The following is a 20741-nucleotide window of genomic DNA, read 5'->3' as shown; positions in this document are numbered from 1 at the left end:
TGCTGTTCCTGGTCTGGGAAAGAAACCAGGATCCTTGAGTAAACTTTCTCTTCAGGATGCATGTCATGAGTCAGTCTCACTGATGAGACTTCCTTAAAATACGAGCCCACTGGTGGGACAGAAGAGTCGCACTCCTGCCTGGGTTACATGCTATTGTGAAGGTAGTTTGCATCAGAGGTTTGGTGTGATTTTACTTTATAGTTTAGAAAAGTTCAAAAGTCTAAAAGACTAGCCAAAACACCAATTGAAGCATTACAATGTCAAATAATGAGCCTTGCAGCCACCACCATTTTGGCCTATCCCCATTACACAGTTCTCAGCATCAGTGTGGATACCTGGAAGTCGATGTTGTCTTTTGAGGCTGTGTTAGGCATCGAAGTCTGGTGGGACAACACACAGTCTTGGCTCCAGGCACAGCCTAAGGTTCTCAAAATGGGGCTCCATTTACACACATAGGAGGTGTTAGGAGTGTGTTGTACTGACCTGAGCCATGGTTGGAAGACTGAATGTTTGAGTTGGGTTCTGTACTGCTTTCTCCTGCTCAGGAATTAGATGCTACACAAACAGGCCACGGTCCACCTGAAGACAGTGCTGGCCAGGTAGGTCATTTCCTATGAAAAAGGGTCTCTTCTCCATTTCTCACACCCACACTCTCAGGGTTAGCCAGCAATGGGAGGCCTTAGTGTCATTTGCTTGCGTCACCTGTAGAGGTCCCGTCAATGAAGGTCCACTGCAGAAAAACCGAGGAGTGTGCTTTTACTTTTGGTAAGCAACCCTCCTTAGGGGGCATTTATTTCTTGAGTTTTTTGGTCACTTTTGTTATTTTGTACTGGTTTTGTTTTGTTCTGTTTTTGTTGTTACTTTGAGGAGCTCTGTTGTTGTTGTGGATTTTCCTTTGATGCCACTTAAAGTGCTTTCCAAAAAAGAAAAGGGATGTTTGGGCTGAGGTGTCAAGGGAAGGCCAGTTTGGAGATGGAGGCCAAGACAGTAGAAGTATTTTTCTCTAACTGAAAAGGGCTTACGTAGTGGCTTTTCTGGGGTTACTCATTCACCAACCATTTATTGAGCACACTATGTGCCTGGAACTCTTCTGGGACTTTTGAATTACCCTTAAATTCTTCTGCCCACATTTATGTAGTAGAATGTTCACTCTCTTCATTAGGTTTAAAATAGAAGTGAAATTCAATACTGATCTATAAGAAGCTATCTTATAGTAGCAGTTTGAAATTCCTGAATTTGTTTCAGGAAACAAACAATCTGAATTGTTTTTCTCACATACACAGACACACACATCTTCTCTGCTTCTAGGTTGCAGAGCTCAGTCATGATATGATCATGGAAATCACTGCTCTGAGAGCCCAACTCATAGACTTGGAAGAGGTGAATCTGAATCTCAAGAAGCAGATTAGAAAAGAAGTCCAAGAAGAATATGAAGCATTGGTCGAGCTTCGTTGAGACCTGTTTACACAAAAGTGAGTGTCCTGTGTCAAACCTCCGGGCCACCCATTGGGGAGCCGAGTGTAACTGATTCCCATGGTGGCTGCACACCCAGGGATCAATGACAGAATAATGGGCTTTGTGGTAACAAGAGATTCTTAGGCCCAAGAATTTTCTAGCTCTAAGCTTTCCCTGCAGAAAGAGAGTCAGCAATGGGTTGTCATTAACCATGATAGACACTGAATTTTAGGATAATATAGAAGTCTATTTTTCACCCACTATTGACAGTTGCCATTGTCACTGTCTGATTGCTGCTGGGAGGAGAGGGTGTTCTGCTGCTCCAAATGCCCCACCTCCCCAGGTTCTACCACCGTTTTATCTATTAGTGTGACTTTCCAGAGTACAGTGCCTGTGCCAGGCCAGACCTTATGTAGGTAGCAGCAGGTGCCTCTGGAGAACTCCCTGGGCACATTCAGAATTTGAATCAGCTTCCAGATTTTTTTTCCAACCCTCAAAATGCCTGCTAGCCTTACTCTCATATTCAATGTCAGCAAGCTGCTGACCTGTCAGCAAAGACCCATTGCAGAAGAGAAGTGATGGGTGCGCATGCGCCCGCAGCACTGTGGAAGCCAGTCGCTTTCATCTGATGTTTACACAGCCATAAGATAGATGCCCCACACCTAAAATGGGCCATCAGGGAGGCTGGTCCAGCTGACCCATCACTGTGAATTTCAGTACCACCTACCACCCGCAAGTCCACAGCCTCCCGCAACCCTGTCCCCTCCCCTGCTATTGGATGTACCCCAAAGCCAGCCCCATTTAGGTCCTTGGGTCTCTTCCCAGGGATTGCAGAGTGGCCTCTAGGTTATTAGGTTAACAGGAGCTTCCACTGGTGTTCAGCTCGGTCTGGTCATTCCAGCTAGAATTTCTTCTTACTTGCAGGGTAAATGCTTACACATATTAAGGGATCAAAACCAAAATGTATTGGGTTTGGTGCTGTAGGAGAGGGATGAGCAGACAGTGAAGGCTGGAATTTGCTCAGCAACCTTTCCGGTGTGAGATTGTTGAGAAATGTCTTAAGTTCCTTTTAGCTTCTGCCAGATTCCTAGTTAAAAAGTAGATTCTTTATGTTTCCCAGGCTGAAGTAGTTCCACCAAGCCTCCTACAGTAGGGAATCCCTATTATATTCCAGGGTCCCATGAAGGTGCTAAAGCTTCTACTGTGTGGCCAGAGCCAGGCTTCCTTCTGTGGCATCCAGCTGGGCACCCTCCTCCTGCCTTCCTCTCCAGGGAAGTGGTTTAGAAGTGAGAGCTCACTCCTACCTCTACCTCTAACCCCAAAGACACTGTGTTAGTCTGCTCAGGCTGCCATAACAAAATATGACAAGCTACACAACTTAAACAACAAAAAGTTGATTTCTCACAGTTCTGGAAGCCAGAAGTCTGAAATCAGGGTGCCAGCATGGTCTGCTTCTGGCTGAGGGCGTGCTTTCTGGCTTGCAGGTGGCTACCTTCTCACTGTGTCCTCACATGGCAGAGACGGAGAAAAACAAAGTTCGGTCTCTCTCTGTCGTCTTGAAGGCCTCAGTATTATTGCAATCGGGCACCAGCTTTATGTCCTCATTTTAATCTTAATTATCTCCTAAAGATCCTGTCTCTAGTTACTGTCACATTGTGGGTTAGGGCTTCAACATATGAATCTGGGGAGACACAATTCAGTCCATAGCACTGGGTCTTCAGCTGTACTTACCATTGATCAAGCTGTTTCCTCACAAGCCATTAGCCATAAGCCATTCAGAACAGAAAATTTCCTAATGAGGTTTCTGTTAGATCCTAAATAGGAAGGCAGCCAGCCCAATTCCCTCCTCCACTTTATCTATATTTAACAAGGGTCCTCGAGAGTGGCTCATCTATAGCATCTTGTCTGGTCAGATTCTGCTGTGAGTCAACCTAGCAGCAAAAATCTTTGGTTCAGCTTCCCAAGTAACTCTTACCAGAGGCAGTTTGGCCGCAGGCTTTCTACCTGTGACCTCCCACTGTCCTCATGGCTCAGCTTGCCTTGATGTTGACAAGGAAGGCGCAATGTAACATTGCAGGCACCCAGATAATGAAGCCCTGAGGATAAAAGACAGCACTCGAGGGGCCACTAGCGTGACTTCCTTATAGTACATGTCTGAGTAGGTGATATCTTCATGTGAAATTACTCACAAGGCAAAATGGCTTTTCTCCAACTGCCCTTCACACTACCCAAATCCATTTTACTTCCTTGACTTGAGTCTGCAATTTGCAGGAGAAGCTGGATGAGAATCAGTTTAATTTGATCCAGAAAGTGTGTGAGCTCATCGGTGAAGTGAGAACAGAAGGGACTGACAACATGAAGGACCTAAAGAAAAAATGGAGCTCTGCCAGCCCTGATGAAGGAATGAAAGAAAATCCAGCCAAAGTACGTGATCTCATTTAGCAATGGGATATCAGTGTTTCATCCCAGCATCTAACCCCATCATTCACCCCGTTAGCATTCCAGCCTGATTTCCCCGAGAAAGCATTGCATCAGACATTTTAAAGGGGCACAGGGACGTACTGTGCAATTTTGTCATCTTCTAGAAGGCATGTTTCTGATGTTAGGGTTCGTGCCCTTCCCAGGAAAATGTTGGGGGCAGCCTTTTCTGAAAATGAGCCTTCTTAGCAGGAACAACTGTGGGCCTTGGAGCGGGACAATTGCGGCCTGGCCACCCCGGTGTGCAAAGTGAGGAGCCTGGGCCGCTGGAGGCTGGCTGTGCAGCAGGCGTGCTTCCAGGCCCAGCCGAGCAGGTCAGAGAAGGTGCGCTCTGGTGGGGGAGGCCCAGACAGTCCCCAGGGTGGCTGGCCCCAGGCCTCCATGGCTGCAGCTGCCATGGTGTCACTGCAGCCATGGGTGGCACTGGTGTCAGGTGTCAGGGTCAACCATCCTGAATGATCTGACAGTTGATGATTTTTCCTGGGAACAGGCTATATCAGAACCTCGGGAGAAACAGAAACGGGGCAGAAGCAAATGGGGCAAGAAAGAACAGATCAGAGAATTCAGCATAAGGGAAGGAAGTGAAAAGATGGAGGAAAGGCTTCACCAAAGGCTTGAGGCTGCTTTGTCAAAATACTGCGTATCTTTGGGTTTCATACATGATTATCTGAGGAAAATGAAGTCACAAAATAATAAGCAAGAAATCTGTTTTAAGGCAAATTAAATCCAAAGCACATATTGATAACTATTTGGAAATTTTCACATCCTGTTTCTGAAAGTATTTACTCTGATATGTCACCCTCTTCTGAATTAAAAACATGGAAGCAGACCAGGTACAGTGGCTCACAGCTGTAATTCTAGCACTTTGAGAGGCCAAGATGAGGGTCAGGAGTTTGAGACCAGCCTGGTCAACATGATGAAACCAAATCTCTAGTAAAAATGCAAAAAAAATAGCCAGGCATGGTGGCAGGCACTTGTAGTCTCAGCTACTCGGGAGACTGAGGCAGGAAAATTGCTTTAGAGGTTGCAGTGAGCTGAGATTGCACCACTGCACTCCAGGCTGGGTTGACAGAGCAAGATTCTATCTCTAAATAAATAAGTTAATTAAATAAAATAATATCATGAAAGCAGTGACTAGCAGGAGCTCCCTTCTACCAGAAGGTTGAAAGAAGGATGGATGGGGAAGTAATTTAGATACTGCTTGTGAAACTAAAAATCTGGAAAGGAAATCTATTTCCTGTCTTATTGTATTTGGGATATTTACAGGAATTTATTGAAAGTAAAAAACAGTGTTTGCGCATCAAGCTAATGGCAGAGCGAGAAGTGGGTTTATTCTGTCAGCAAGTCCTGGCTCTCAGGCAGGCCCTGGCCAGGGCGTAGGCCGACAGCGTGAGGATGTGGAAGCAGCAGGACAGCCAGGTACCCCAGCCTCAGAGCCTCTTCCTCCCTCCCTTTGCAGTTCACTCTGCAAAGCTGAACGTGGCCACCAGACATGGTGCTGTGGCTGCCAGGAGCAGTCACCAGAGCACCACAGTGTGAAACCAAGCAGATGGCACAGCCAGGAAAAAGACAGCCTAGACCTGGGCTTCTCTTCTCCCCCTCCTCTCCAGCCCAAAAACCAAGGGCAGTGGCCAAAAGGCTTTTGTTCTTACTCATATTTGAAGATGAGAAAACAGTACTCATAAACAAGGTCATTATCACGTGCATGCCTGTGTGTGTGTGTGTGTGTGTCCCTGTTTCTCTGAGGATCTTTTTGCTAGAGGCCGTCTTGGGATCCAGTGATCTAGGCCTCTGCCTTGAACACAGGTTTTCCATGGGGCAAGCATGCTTCCCGTTGACAACCCTTGGCAAGCAGAGTGTGGTCCAGCCTGCAGTATTATCTCCCACGCAAGACTCCATCCTTTCCCAATGATCCACACTGTGTCTCACTTTCAGAAGTTACTGCTGCGTGATAGGGGCTGGCACCAAAATAAAGCCATCCTAAGCCTAAGCCGTTCCTAACTGCCAACCCTCTGGGCATGAATGAAGCAGGGAGACTCTAGGTTTAGAGTGAGAACAGCTGAGTTTAAGTAACAGCCTGCGAAAGCTAGGCATATTTAAAGCATGAAATTTAATTTGTTCATCTTGGACCCTAATTCTGCTATGATTCGGCATCAGATGAGTTAATTATGTAAAGAACATGGTAAACTGTAAAGTTATCCTACCAATATGAATAATAATTATTAATATTATAATTAAGGTTGACCATCTAGTACTTAGGATAATACTTATTAGAAAAACTTTGGAATGGAACCAAATCATTTCTACCCTTATCCTTCTTTAACCCTCTAGAATCTGACTTCCTCAGATTTTTGGAAGTGAAAACAGCCTAAATCAGAACCTCCTTTCCTCGCTCATTGTGTGTATGGCATGGCCCCGTCTCCTTGGTGTTAAACACTTCCACGGCTACCTCCTGACAAAGGCTCCGTGACAGTGTAAATGTTGTTGTGCTAGACACCATCATCTGTAGTAAGCTAGCATACATATTGTCACCAAGTCTGGGTATTAAAAGACCAAATGATTTGCCCTGGCGCTGATGAACAGTGGTGTGATCACATGCCTGGCATTTGATGTCTGTTCTGCTTCCCTCTGTCACTGCAGGGCTCACAGTGTAAGTGCCACGCTAGGCTAGACCCTGGTGCTCTTGCTAGCACAGGACACAATCATTGGGCCGTATTTCCTAGAGCCCAGGAATACACCATGTAGTTGTGTCCCTGAGCCCCAGAGGAGGGGATGGTTATTAATGTTGTCCAACCTCTTCCGCCTTCTGCTGGGAAAAAAGGCTCCCTGCCGCCTCCTTTCCTTTGGTCTTTTCCTGCCACAGGCTCAACTGCTGAAGGAGTTAAAACATAGAGTGACCCAGGAAGCTCTCACCCAGCAGGAGCCGGATTTCATGAAAACATCCAGCATGGAGAAGCTCTTGGAAGATGTGGGGCAAAAAGAACAGCAACTGCAGCTCCTTAGTGAAGAGGCTGAGAGGGCTTCTAAGCTGGGCCAACTGCAGCAGAAAACATGAAGAGAGACCGCCACCAGGTAAGGTTCACCCTCATTAAAAGGGAGTGTACCCCCAGAGTGCAGCTGGTGCCCCAGCGAGGGCCGCTGCATCCTCCCCTGCATGCCCATGCCTGTCTCCTGTCCTCTACAGCAGTGTTTCTCAACCTCTGTCACTTCTAGTCAGCGCAGGAGAATGGGAGCGTCTCTCCCCACACTGTGGGGATTGCTGGGCAGGCCGTGATGGCTTGACTGCCTCAGGGCTCGGAATCTCAGCACCCCTGTAACCTACTGGAAAAACCTGTTTCTACCCAACTCTCATCTTTGAACTAGGAATCTATTAGAAAATTCCAAGAAGTAACCTGGAAAAGCAGCAAGCATTTTTTTTTGTTTTGTCTTTTTGTTTGTTTGTTTTTTGAGGTGGAGTCTCGCTGTGTTGCCCAGGCTGGAGTGCAGTGGCGCAATCTCGGCTCACTGCAACCTCCACCTCCCAGGTTCAACAGTTTTCTGCCTCAGCCTCCCAAGTAGCTGGGATTACAGTCACCGCCACCATGCCCGGCTAATTTTTTTGTATTTTTAGTAGAGACAGGGCTTCACCATCTTGGCCAGGCTGGTCTTGAACTCCTAACCTCATGATCCACCTGCCTCGGCCTCCCAAAGTTTTGGGATTACAGGCTTGAGCCACCACGCCCAGCCAGCAGCAGGTGTTAATGGAGGCTATTACAAGAAGATTGTATTCAACTGTTTCAGGAACTGCAGAGACAAAAATGAAAGGCAAAAGTGGTTTGCAGATACAATGTATTTTGTTAAATATACCCAACAACAAAGAATAGAAGGGAATACTAGAATGTAGATATGGATTAATACAAATTTCAACAAAGCAGAAAACAATGTAATTCAATAAAAAGGGAAAAGAAATAGTAACTTCCAAAGCAGGCACCTCACACATATCCACTGAATGAGCAAATCACTTAATTCATTTACCAGAGATAGAAGGAGATGGAAATTGAAAGGCAAATTATTGGTCAAGTGTTTTTTTTTCTCTTTTTGGGACAGAGTCTCACTCTATTACCCAGGCTAGAGTGCAGTGGTGTGATCTTGGCTCACTGCAACCTCCACCTCCCAGGTTCAAGCGATTCTCCTGCCACAGCCTCCTGAGTAGCTGGGATTACAGGCACATACCCCGACACCCAGTTAATTTTTGTATTTTTAGTAAAGATGGGGTTTCACCATGTTGGTCAGGCTGGTCTCAAACTCCTGACCTCAGGTTATCTGCCTGCCTCGGCCTCCCAAAGTGCTGGGATTACAAGTGTGAGCCACCGTGCCCAGCCCTGGTCAAGTGTTTTAAATGCTCAAGGAAGAGATCAATAAGGAGAATTCTATCTATACAAATAAATGACAAACCAGATTAAAAATTGAATCGAGGAAAAGCTAAAGAAAATATTTGTATAGAAATGGAAAGAGAAAATGAGTAGCTTTAGAATAAAAGAAAATTAGAATTTCATATTTATTGCATGAAAAGTAAACAAAAGTGTGACTGAACCTATAAGAAAAATTTGGCATCCCAATTTTGTCCCATAAATTATGCTTTTCTAAAAGCCACCAAAAAATAGGGAAGTTTGTAGATCAGTTTCTTCAAAGTTTTCTCTAGTTAATTATTTGTTTCATGGCAGAGATTCTAGAGGTGGTCAAAACAAATATTTTGAGGTTTCTCTCAGCAAATGTGCACTTTACCATATGTATGTAAAAGCCATAGACCCTTTGTAGGGTACCCCTCCAGCTCTCCTGACAGCTCAAGTGTCCCTGCGCCTACCTACGCTAAACAGCAATCCTCAGCTAGCAAGACCCATGCGCCTCCCCACCCCAACCCCGCCACCCCTTCCAGCCAGAAGAGGCTTCTTTAATCCATCTTCAGCCTCTGACTCCATGGGCAGATATTCACTGTCTGACCTCAGAGAGCCTCAGTGTCCTAGCCTGTTGCCTGCACCTGGTTGAGGTCACTTAAAGCAGGAGTCCCCAACCCCCAGGCTGTGGACAGGTAGGGGTCCATAGCCTGTTAGAAACTAGGCCTCACAGCAGGAGATGAGCAGCCAGTGACTGAGCAGTGTCAGAGCAGCCATTAGATTCTCATGGGAGCACAAACCCTATTGTAAACTGCACCTGTGAGGGATCTAGGTTGCCTGCTCCTTATGAGAATCTAGCTAATACCTGATGATCTGAGGTAGAACAGCTTCATCCTGAAACCGTTCACCCCCACCCCCATGGAAAAATTGTCTTCTATGAAACTGGTACCTGGTGCCAAAAAGGTTGGGGACCACTGATTTAGAGCACAGGCCCTGGAGGGGAACTGAGTGGTCCATTCCCCCAGCCCTCCAGCTACGTGGCTTCAGGCAAGGTCTGTGGTCTTTCTGTGCCTTGGTTTCTTCATCGGTACAATGGAAATAATGTACTCACTTCATTGGATTTGAGGGATGATTAAATTAAGAAATTAGGTAATTCAAATGAAGCCCTTAAAACCGTGCCTAAAACGGGCATGGCAGTGTGTGCCTGTAGTCCCAGATACTCGGGAGGCTAAGGCAGGAGGATCGCTTGAGCCCAGGAGCTCAAGGCTGCAGTGAACTAAGATTATGCCACTGTACGTGAAAGAGTAAGACCCTGTCTCTTAAAAAAAAATTTTTTTAATTTAAAAAAAATTAACAAAAATAAACAGGCCAGGTGCGGTGGCTCACTCCTGTAATCCCAGCATTTTGGGTGGCCAAAGTGGGAGGATTCCTTGGGCAACGTGGCGAAACCCAGTTTCTACAAAAAATACAAAAATTAGCCAGGGGTGGTGGTGTGTGTCTGTGGTCCCAGCTACTTGGAAGGCTAAGGTGGGAAGATCACTTGAACCTGGTTGTAGTGAACCAAGATTGGGCCACTGCACTCCAGCCTGGATGACAGAATGAGACCTTGTCTTAAGCAACAGCAAAACCAGGGTGTAGTACATAGCTCTCATTAAATGTTGGCTGTTTATATTTTTGTTGGGAATGTGAAGGTAGACAGCCTTGGAAACAGGTAGATAGACCTGGACTCAAATCCTGGCTGTGTGGCCTTGGGCAAGTCACTGCATCGGCCTCTGGGACGTGGGGGTGAGTGACAAGGAGGTCCTGAGGAAGCGTGCTTCCTTGCTGGTATTTCTCAAGTTTCTTAGTGCCAGCCTGGCTCAGGAAATGTTGACATGTTTTCTTGGCGCCTGCTCATAGGGAATGAGGATCCTACACAAATCCCTGTAGTCTGGAGAGGGACTTTGGACCTAGTTTATATTAGGATGTTTTCCTAACTCTGGAGCTCTGGTAATCTAAAATTTAAACTATGCTTGGGAGCCCCTGGACATAAGGAAGAGCCCACTTTAACGTTTAGGGCAAGCCTATGTGGGGGCCTTCTGGCTGGGTCTGTACAGGCGGAGTGGGATGTGCGACACACGTGGCTGAATGCTTGAGATTAGCGTGTATTCATTTCCTAGGGCTGCCTTAATAAATTACCACAAACTGGGTGGTTTAATAGAATAAAAACATATTCCTTCACAGCTCGGGAGGCCAGAAGTCTGAAACAGATGTGCTAGCAAGCTGGCGCCTTTTAGAGGCTTTGAGGAAGAATCTGTTCCATGTCTCTTCTGAGTCACATTTTGGTCCCTGGCATTCTTTGGCTTGTAGTTACCTCACTCCAATCCTGCCTCTGTCATCACAGAGCCTTCTTCCTCTGTGCTCCTCTGAGTGTCTGTATCCTTATCCTATCTTCTTATGAGGACAACAGTCAGTAGATTCAGGGCTCACTCTAAATCCAGTATGACCTCATCCTAACAAGTCCATCTGCAAAGACCCTATTTCCAGATAAGTTCACATTCTGAGGTTCCAGGTGGACATGAAATTTGGGGGGTCCTCTTCAAACTATAGTATGTATTACTATAGTATGTGTTACTTTTCTACAAGTAAAAACAATGAGGAGATGATAAGTGGAAAAAGAAACCACCTGTGATCTGTGCAGATGAGATGCACTTTGGACTCGGGCCCTGTCTGGCTGGGGAGTGTGGGCTGGCTGTGCACGGGGAGAGCCACACAAGGAAATACAAAGGTTGCTTCTGGAGGTGGGCAGGGCATTCCCAGCAGATGCTGAGCTGAGAGCAGAGATCTAGGAGAGAGATCAAGTCTTTCCTCCGCTTGAAACTGTCCAGGGGCTCTGACAGGTCCTCAATGTAGATGCCATGACTGGAAGCTCTTGATTCTCAGAAGGCTGAGTTTAGCCTAACCAGGACTTGAAGAGCTAATTCTCTTTTCAGAGTAACCTGGAACCCTCATTCTCCCCAGGAACCCCCTGTGAACTGAGGAAATGAAAGTGAGCACAAAGCATCTCTACTTCTCATTTTCCCTTCAGATGAGAGCCCGGCTTGCCAAGGAGCGCAGCATGAAGCTGGATGCTCTCCAGTGTGTAAAGGAGCTGCAGAGTCAGCTTCATGATGCCCAGCAGTCAGCTGTCCCCATGGGCTCACCAGGCGGTAAGGTTACCCCCCGTTTTGGCTAGAAAACCCTCCCAGTCTCTGGGGTCTGAATTGAAGAGGGTCTCAGGGACTCAAATAACACTGGATAGTTATTGAGTGGGTTCTCCACAGTGTTTGTTGAATGACACATGAATGAATAAAACTTAATTCTGATTTACAGTGAAAACGTCCTACTTTAGTACCTTGGAGTACTGACATCCAATACTAAATGGTTTCAGTCATAAAAAATTGGTCCCAGACAGGTGTGGTGGCTCATGCCTGTAATCCCAGCACTTTGGGAGGCTGAGGTGGGTGGATCACAAGTTCAGGAGATCGAGACCATCCTGGCCAACATGATGAAACCCCATTTTTACTATAAATACAAAAATTAGCTGGGTGTGGTGGCGCATGCCTGTAATTCCAGCTACTCAGGAGGCTGAGGCAGGAGAATCACTTGATTCACTTGAACCCAGGAGACGGAGGCTGCAGTGAGCCGAGATTGTGCCACTGCACTCCAGCCTGGCAACAGAGCAAGACTGTCTCAGAAAACAAACAACAACAACAGCTGGTCTCGGACCAGTTCATTGGACTTTGAGACATCTTAATGCTTTGGGATACCAATGACCCCATTTCTCAGAGCCATTCATAAAGTACATTATGATTCTTGGGTGCTGGGCATTTGGGGTGTCCTTGAAAATAACAATCAACATAGCTCTTTGAGCAGTGCAGTCGACAGGCAGCATGGAGCTGAGGCCAGATCCCAGGATGTCTCTAAACCAGCTTCCTCCTTTTTAAGATGAGGACTAAATACATTCTAAGTTCTCTTCTAGATCTGACTATCAGAAATATCACCAAATATCACTAAACCATGATTGGCCTATTGTTATGACTGGCCACATCTCTTCTTTCCTGTTCTGCACATAGTCTGGTAGTTGAGTATGTGGGCTTTGGAGTGAAACAGCCAGAATTCAAGCCCTGACTCTGTCACTGCTAGCCCCGTGACCTTAGACAGGTTAATTAACCTCTCTGTAAAATGGTAATACTCACCTCAAAGGCTTGCTCTAAGAGTAAATGGATAACCCATCTGACACTTAGTATAGTGGCACTTAGTAATTGTGTAAGTGTTGGTTACTATACTTGCATACATGTGTTTAACCCTTTATCTGAGTTTCCTTTTGGCTACTTTCCTGCATGAATGAGCTGAGAGAACACAGCCTTTCAGAAGCACAAAGTCACAGATCAAGTTACTTTGGGTTTACTAAGAACAGAGCTGGGCTTGGCAGTAAGGTTCACAGGGCTCTTCTTCCTGCCTTTGGGTTGCTGCCTGTACCTGATGCTGGGAGCTGGTGTCCCCTGCCCCAGCCCCAACACAAAGAGAATCAAGAGCGCACAAGGGCCCTACTTTGACCCTGACCCTACGCAGTTCTGTACCTTACGCTGCCTTCTCCATGTGCCGGGGGATTTTCTTCTTTCCCTTTCCCCTCTGCCTGCAGCCTAGCCAAGGATCTTTCTAATCCCTTCCTGCGTTAATGCATCCTAGTGAACTGCCATCCATGTCCTCCAACACCTGCCCATTGAGAAGGAGAACCAGAGTGAGGCACAAGGCAGGTGGGGGAGACCCAATTCCCAGGATTGGGGTGGGGGCAGGAGTGGGAAGGAAGCTTCTTCCTCAGGAAGTAGAGGTTACTCCTGGGCTTCAGTCCCCTTCTGTTCCCCTGTACAGAAAGAGGAGGGGTTTGAGGGCACAGCCAGCTATCATCCATACTGTCCCACTCCTCCTCCCTCCACTGTTGTCCAGCTGGAGTCTCAAAGTGACCCAGATGTCTTCTGCAGCATCCCTGCCTCCCAGGTCAGAAACATAGGTGCACTCAAGGGGCGGGCGCTCTTTATTTCCGTAGGATCTTGCAACTCCTGAGAAATGACAATTTTTTTCTAAAGCAATTATTTTAGAAATGCTTAAGGAAAAAATGAAACCTCTTGGCTCATAAAACTGTAAAATGTTCAGAGGAGGGCTGGCTAAAGGCAGCTTCCTAAAGGTTTGAACTACTTCATGAGGACTGGTTTCACTCTCTCCATCTCTGGGCTCTGAGGAGGCTGGGAGCAGAAAGGAAGTGGGGCCCTTGCGAAGCAAGATGACAGCCACCTCTGTAGCTTCCATCTCTGTTCATGCTCAGCATGGCAGGAGCAGGGTGTGGAGATGGGGCAGTTAAAAAGAATTGGGCTCTGCCTGGACTGACTTGGGTCATGTTGCCAATTTTGAACACATCACTGGAGCTGCAGACTAAGATGCCTATGCCTGGTTGGCTTAGGCCCAGCTCACCTGTTCCTCCACTGGAGCTAAGGATTGAGTCAGCTCGCTCTCTCCTCCTCTCTGCAGCAACTGTTTTTGTTTGTTTGTTTGTTTTTCTGAGATGGAGTCTTGCTTTGTTGTTCAGGCTGGTGTGCAATGGCACGAACTTGGCTCACTGCAACCTCTGCCTCCCGGGTTCAAGCGATTCTCCTGCCTCAGCCTCCCCAGTAGTGGGGATTACAGGCGCCCATCACCAGGCCCAGCTAATTTTTGTATTTTTTTTTTAGTAGAGATGGGGTTTCACCATGTTGGCCAGGATGGTTTCAATCTCCTGACCTTGTGATCCGCCTGCCTCGGCCTCCCAAAGTGCTGGGATTACAGGTGTGAGCCGCTGCACCTGGCCAGCCAACTGTTTTAAATCCGCCTTGTCTCCTCAGACCTTCGTACATTCCCCCGCAACCCCTCATCCTTTCATCTCCCACTTCACAGAGAAATTAGAAACCCTCAGACAGGAGCGCCATCTTCTCTGTCTCCCAGCCCACCTACATCTGTACTCTGCTGCTTCTCCTTCCCTCCTGTGAACATGGAAAGGGTGCCCCTCTTCTTCCCCAGGCCAATCCTTGTGTAAAGGGCCCATCTGCTGCTACCTTCTCAGGGGCCTTGAACTATCTGCTTCTTTTCTACATACTTGTATTTCTCATCCATGCATCCCTCTAATCCTGCAACCAACAATTACTTATTGATCATGTATGTGCCAGGATCAAAATCCACCATAAAATAACACACACCCCCACCCTTGACAACATATTCCTTCCAATGCCACTGGCCTTTCTCTTCCCAGTCAGACTTCTTAAAAGAGCTGCCTATAGTCACTTTTTTGATTCACTTCACTTAATTTCTCTCAGGTTTGCCATTCTCAACTTGTGGCTTTCAAATGCTGCTCATCACCTCATGGTCCAAGATGGTCACTTAAGCTTTCTGGCCAATAGGAAGGAGGACGGCAACAAGAAGGGCCCACCCCTCCCTTGAAGCTTGAAGAATGCTTCCTGCAAGTCATTTGTGACATTTCTGCATATATCCCATTGGCCAGCACTTAGCTCCAAGACTGCACAAAGACTGGGAAATGTAGTTTTTATTCTAGGACACTGTGTGAACAAAACATGTGAGGTCTATTTCTAAGAAGAGAGGGGAGATTCGCAATTGAGGGCCAAGTATAGGCCTCTACCACACCACCAGCAATCTGATTTTTCTCACCACCATTTCATTGCAATTGCTCTTGCCAAGATCACCTTACTTCTGTCACCAAGTCCAAAGGACACTGCTGAGTTCTCACTGATTTCATGTCTCAGCAGCATTTGAAACAGCTGACCACACCCTTCTAATTATTTCCCTGGCACTGCTCCTAGTGGTTTCTCTCCTCTTTCTCTGGCTGCTTTTTCTATCTCCTTTTCCAGTTCCTCCTACTGTATCTAACCTGTAAACATTGAAGTTGTTCAAGGATCTTTCTGGCCCCTTCTCCTCTCACCTCACATTTTCGGGATAATTGCATATGTTCCCCCAGCTTTAATCATTGTTTGCTAAGTCTACATCTGCAGCTCAAAACTCTCCTCTGAGCTGTAGACCCACATATCCAATGGCCCATATATCCAGTGAATAATGTCTGCATTCATGTGTCTCAGGCTCACAAGTTCAATGAGTCAAATGGAATTCATCTTCCTATCCTTTTCCCTTCTTGTCTACTTTTGGGGTTGGGGAGATGCTGTCTCAGCAAATGGTAGTGCCAAATATCCAGTTGCTTAAGCCAGAAATTTGGGAGCTATTCTTTGTCACCCTGCAAATCCAGTTAATTCCCAACTCCTACTAATTTGAATAGCTCTCAGTCTATCCACTTCTACCTACCATAGTCCAAGTCTCTCCTTCTCTTTTACTTGGTCATGTGACTATCAGGCAAAAAACTCTCCAGGTTTTGACATATTTGCTCAAAATTAATGAAGCTGAAAAAAAATCAATTAAGCTGAGTTAGATGCCAATTTTAAGCTCTAAATTTTATGAATTAAGTCTAGATTCAGGAGTTTGAGGTTATAGTGAACTATGATGGTGCTGCTGCACTCCAGCCTGGGCAGCAGAGTGAGATCGCCTCTCAAAAAACAAAAACAAAAACAAACACAAAATAATCTAGGCTTATCCATTGCAACCAGATATATAATTTAACATTTTTAACTTTATAGGCCTTATATCCCAGGCTCAATACTCCCCGAGTTCTGCTTCCACATCATCCAGATACTCCCAGCAACACTTTTTAAAGACTAATCTCACAGGCAGTAAAATAACAGGACAGATTCAAAGACCACAGACTGTAAGTAATGATAAGGTTGGTCACATGCATTAAACAATAAAGCCTTTCAATTTGATGTTATGGTTTTTGGGTCACTTCAGACTTACATTAGAAAAAATTATGTATCAGGAGCTTATCTAGGTGCCTTAAATCTGGATAAGAAAATTCTGATGTTGAAATAATTAAGCTCTGTAATAGCAGCTTCTAAATTGCAAGTCCATAAATGGGTGTGGAATCAGTACCAACACCTTGCTGTGTTCCATCTTTGAATTTCGTTTTTTTCCCCCAATCATCTTCAACAATTAACTAGCAGCATCAGACTCCTTATCTGAATTCCCCAACAGAGCAGAAAGAGTTTCAGAAGTCATTTTAAAACGTGAGAAATGTAGCCTCCAAAAAAATTCTTAGGGTTCAGATTAGCATATATTTGAAGCACTTATAAAATGTTTCAGTTTTTAGTTTATGTAAAACAACATATACTTTCTCTTCCACTGTCTTCTCTCTACTGCTTTAATAAGTATTTTACTCTTTGCTCCATTTTCTTTCAGAATCCCTTATAGAGATTTATATATCTAATCAATACATTTAAGAATTCCTCCCCATAATCTAAAGAAAAATTAGGAGGAAGAGATTTAATTATTCCTTCAGAAGAAAGTATGCCATTCCAAGAAATCATTTGATGGTGCAATTCTGCAGCTGATAGTCTAGTTATAAGGACTAAAAGTTTCCAGATTTCTAAACATGCAGTTATGAAGGGGGAAAGACAGGTTGAGAAGATACCCAAACACCATCTTGACCAAGTGAGGGCCACATTACTAATGCCCACCGTTTGCTTGACTCACCAATCTCTGTGCAGTCATCTTTTTCGAAAATGTGAACTTTTATTATATGTCTATGTTTCTGGAAAAGCCTTTTCCAAAAAGAAGCAAAGTTCACTTTGTATGTGTGAGACCACAAGGGCTTTCAAGAATCACTTTATCTCCATTTCACACTGAAAGCTGCAAGCATCATGGGAGTGTTAGTGATCACAACTTGTTGAAAAGGCTGCTAAGCAGCTAAGTGCATTAGTGACAATTTATTATATTTGAGAGATTTAGAAGGATGATGGTCTAAGGCTAATTGTTTGATGTACATTGCCCTACTAAATAAATAAACCCTATAGTGAATTGTCTTGTGGGCCCATTGGCCCAGTGGCTATGTACAATATGGGGACCCCAAGCAAAAAACCTCAAGGCCAGGGAAGGTACACAGTTAGCTGGAATTTCTTTAAATCTCAGTTCTGACTTCTTAAGCAAGGCCTATGAGACAAGTCAGATAAATACTGACTGAAGAGGAATTTATACATGGCTGAAATGTAAGAATACAGTTAATTTTCTAAAAATTAGCCCTGCACTAACAAAAATGATAAGAAATTAAGGAATTTTCAGCTTACTCGAAATATGAGCTGTGTTTTCTTCCTTAACTGGAAATGGCTTTCCATTGATGCTTTCCATTCATTGTTGACCAATTCCCTATAGGACAAGCGGCAAAATACGTACAAGGCATACTACATGGCCTAACCCAGACTGAATCAATGATCTTGGTCTCAGTAACAGTGAATTTTTATGACGCTATAACAAGAATTATTCACCATGTTCTTAACAAACGCCAATATCTATTTGTATTACAGTTACCTATTAAACACAAAAAAAGGACTGATGATGTTTTCCTACCTAATATGACAGAAAATGTTCACCTGACGGCTTTTCAGGTCCAAACAGCTCCATCCAGATTCCCATTTAGAGCTGACTGGTGATCATATCTTCTTTTTTTCAACCTTTATTTCTATGAGTATTTGAATGAATAAAAATAACTCTAAAAGCCAGTATGCCTCTTATTTTATGAATTTTTCTTATCTGTACTTGGAAGATAGTGTTGAAGGATTGAGATGATTACATCTTGAGTGTCCCAGGTGAAGTAAGGGGTTGGTCCGAGACTTTAAAACCTAAGCATTGATTTGCATTCCTGCAAGCTCCATGGTGGAATGCCACTTGTGTGGCACCCCCTCCAGCACCCCTTTGAGTGGTTTTGCAGTCTCAGTGAATTTCCCAACCATTTAATAAGCTTTGGGCAGATCCTCTCCAATGAGGTCTGGATCTCAGCCCTGAAGGGTAGTGTCTGGTTCCTATATCTGCTATCCTTGTATTCTTTAGAGTTCTCTTTATTGCTTATAAGCAATATGCCAATCCTTTGTTATAGTTAGTAATTCTTTATATCAAACTTTCCCTATTTGAATTACTGTGTGCTTTCTGTCTCTTGACTGGCCCACGACTGATACAGGACTTGTTCCAGGAGTGGGGTGTTCCCAGAGGATAGACCTGCTATGGTTTGGATGTTTTGTCCTCTCCAAAATTCATGTTAAAATTTAATCCCCAATGTGGCAGTACTGAAAGGTAAGATCTTTAAGAGGTGATTGGGTCATGAGGACTGTGTCCTTATGAATTAATCTATTCATGAATTAATGGATTTGTGGGTTGTTAATTAATGGACTATAATGGGAGTGAGACTGGTGGCTTTATAGGAAAGAGAGAAAGACTTGGGCTAGCATGCAAAGCTCCCTCACCATGTGATGCCTTGTGCTGCCTAGGTCTCTGTGGAGGGTCCCCACCAGCAAGAAGGCTCTCACCAGATGTGCCTCCTCAACCTTGGACTTCCCAGCCTCCATAACTGTAAGAAATAATTTCCTTTTCTCTACAAATTTCCCAGTTTCAGGTATTATGTTATAAACAACAGAAAATGTACTGAAACAGAACACAGATGGAACTTGGGATTTGTTTGGTTGCAACCTTAGGCTTGAACAGTGCTGAGCTAATAGGAAATTGGAATGTTAGTATTCTTTGCATGCAGTGGCATCACAATTATGTTATTACCTGTGTGCTTTCTGTCTCCTGATTGGCCCATGACTAATACAGAACTGGTATCAGGAGTGGGGTATTCCCAGAGGATAGACCTGTTATGGTTTGAATGTTTGTCCCCTCCAAAACTCATGTTAAAATTTAATCCCCAATGTGGCAGTATTGAAAGGTGAGACTTTTAAGAGGTGACTGGGTCATGAGGACTCTGCTCTTATGAATGGATTAATCTATTCATGGATTAATGGATTACCTGTGGTAGACTGTGCTAAAGTACCTGCTGAAGCATGTGCCTTTAGAAGCCTAAATTGTTACTACATTGACTATCATGGCAGTCATGTTGACTATAGACTGTGGTGTGAGGTGGATTTTTCTGAATGCACATCAGCACTTAATGGAAGAAAATGACAAGCTCATGACCTTAAATTCTAGGCTTAAGTCATGGTCTGAAAACTAGAGAGCTTCCATGATAGCCCTAAAAGTATCTCTTCACTTCTCATAGTCACAGGCATGATATTGCTAAAAATCAAGTACAAATTTGTATTATGGGCATGCTAAATTACAATGATAGTTGGATTTACAAGCTCATCAAGTTTCTCATTTCCAGAGATGGGCCCTGTGATTTCAATGAAGAAAATGCAATTCTAAAGTGGAGGAGCCAGGTTGGCAGGCTTTAACTGGCAAAAGACAAGGTGAGCACATCCATTATAAAGGGGAATAGGGATGTATCGGTAGTCAGAATTCCTTGGCCTGCAGAGATCTTTGGTAGTTAATGTGTCCCCAGGTATGGAATCATATGAAATCATAGAGAATTGCTTAATGTATGTAACAGAAAAATCTTTAGGTCTAGTAGCCAAAACTTGAGTCACCATAGTGGAGAGTCACAGCCTCTGACCCAGATTCAAGATTTAAGTCAATTCACAGACCAGAGGCCCTTGACTGAAGGGGAGGCTGGATCTCCTTGAGGAAGGACCCTACACTGCTACAGGTTCATGTCATAAATCTTCCTCCTAACCATTCCCTAAGGGACCTGCAATAATTTTCTTAAATTGCTGTTCTTCAGAGAAAAGAAAGTACCCAGAGATTTTGGTGGTTACTAGACCCAGGGCCTAAATTAATGCTAATTCTTGGGTACCCAAAACACCACTGTGGCTTACCAGTCAAAATGAAGGCTTACAGTGGTCAGGTGATAGAAGGAATCATAGCTCAGGTCTGAATTACAGTGGACCAAATTGGTACATGGATCCACCCTGTGACTACTTGCCCAGTTCCTGAGTGAATAATTAGAATAAATAAAATTAACAATATGAAGAATTTCCATATTGGTGTTTTTGATATGAGTTGAGAATCAATTACAGTAGGAAGGGATCATTGGAAGCCCCTGGAACTTTCCCTCCCTATCAAAAAAGCAAACCAGAAGCAATTCCATAACCCTGGAGAAATGGCCCTGGGCATTAATGCCACCATCAAACACTTGAAAGCAGCAAGGGTGATGATACCCATCCCTTTGTCATTTAACTCACCATTTTGGCCTGTGCAAAAGACAGATCTTAGAAAATAACTAGGGAGTATCAGGTCCACATCTTAATGAGGTAGTGATTCCAATTGCAGCTGCTCTCACAGACTTATTATCTTTACTGAAATAAATTAATATGCTCCTGGCACTTGGCATGCAGTTATTAACTTAAAGCCTTTTGCACCATGAGAAGCAGTTTGCTTTACCTGGGAAAAGCCACAGTATATCTTTAT

At 44.6% G+C, this 20741-nt stretch overlaps 1 protein-coding gene across 1 annotated transcript in view; it reads left to right on the top strand.

Annotated features, from left to right (window-relative positions):
- The window catches only part of LOC105707413 (coiled-coil domain-containing protein 162-like), a 55879-nt gene extending 37983 nt beyond the window's left edge, over nt 1–17896 (top strand). Inside the window, 9 exon segments of the mRNA XM_064360368.1 lie at nt 1309–1450; nt 3713–3879; nt 4126–4257; nt 5200–5352; nt 6797–6980; nt 6983–7005; nt 11374–11494; nt 15995–16122; nt 17771–17896. Of these exon segments, the coding sequence (XP_064216438.1) occupies nt 1309–1450; nt 3713–3879; nt 4126–4257; nt 5200–5352; nt 6797–6980; nt 6983–7005; nt 11374–11494; nt 15995–16122; nt 17771–17896 (1176 nt within the window).
- The last annotated feature ends 2845 nt before the right edge of the window (nt 17897–20741 follow it).

Source organism: Aotus nancymaae, unplaced genomic scaffold, assembly GCF_030222135.1.
Source record: "Aotus nancymaae isolate 86718 unplaced genomic scaffold, 86718_ANA_hifiasm-v0.15.2.pri h1tg000040l, whole genome shotgun sequence".
Taxonomy (NCBI): domain Eukaryota; kingdom Metazoa; phylum Chordata; class Mammalia; order Primates; family Aotidae; genus Aotus; species Aotus nancymaae.
The sequence above is the reverse complement of the archived record's forward strand: the minus strand, read 5'-3'. Positions and strand labels throughout refer to the sequence as shown.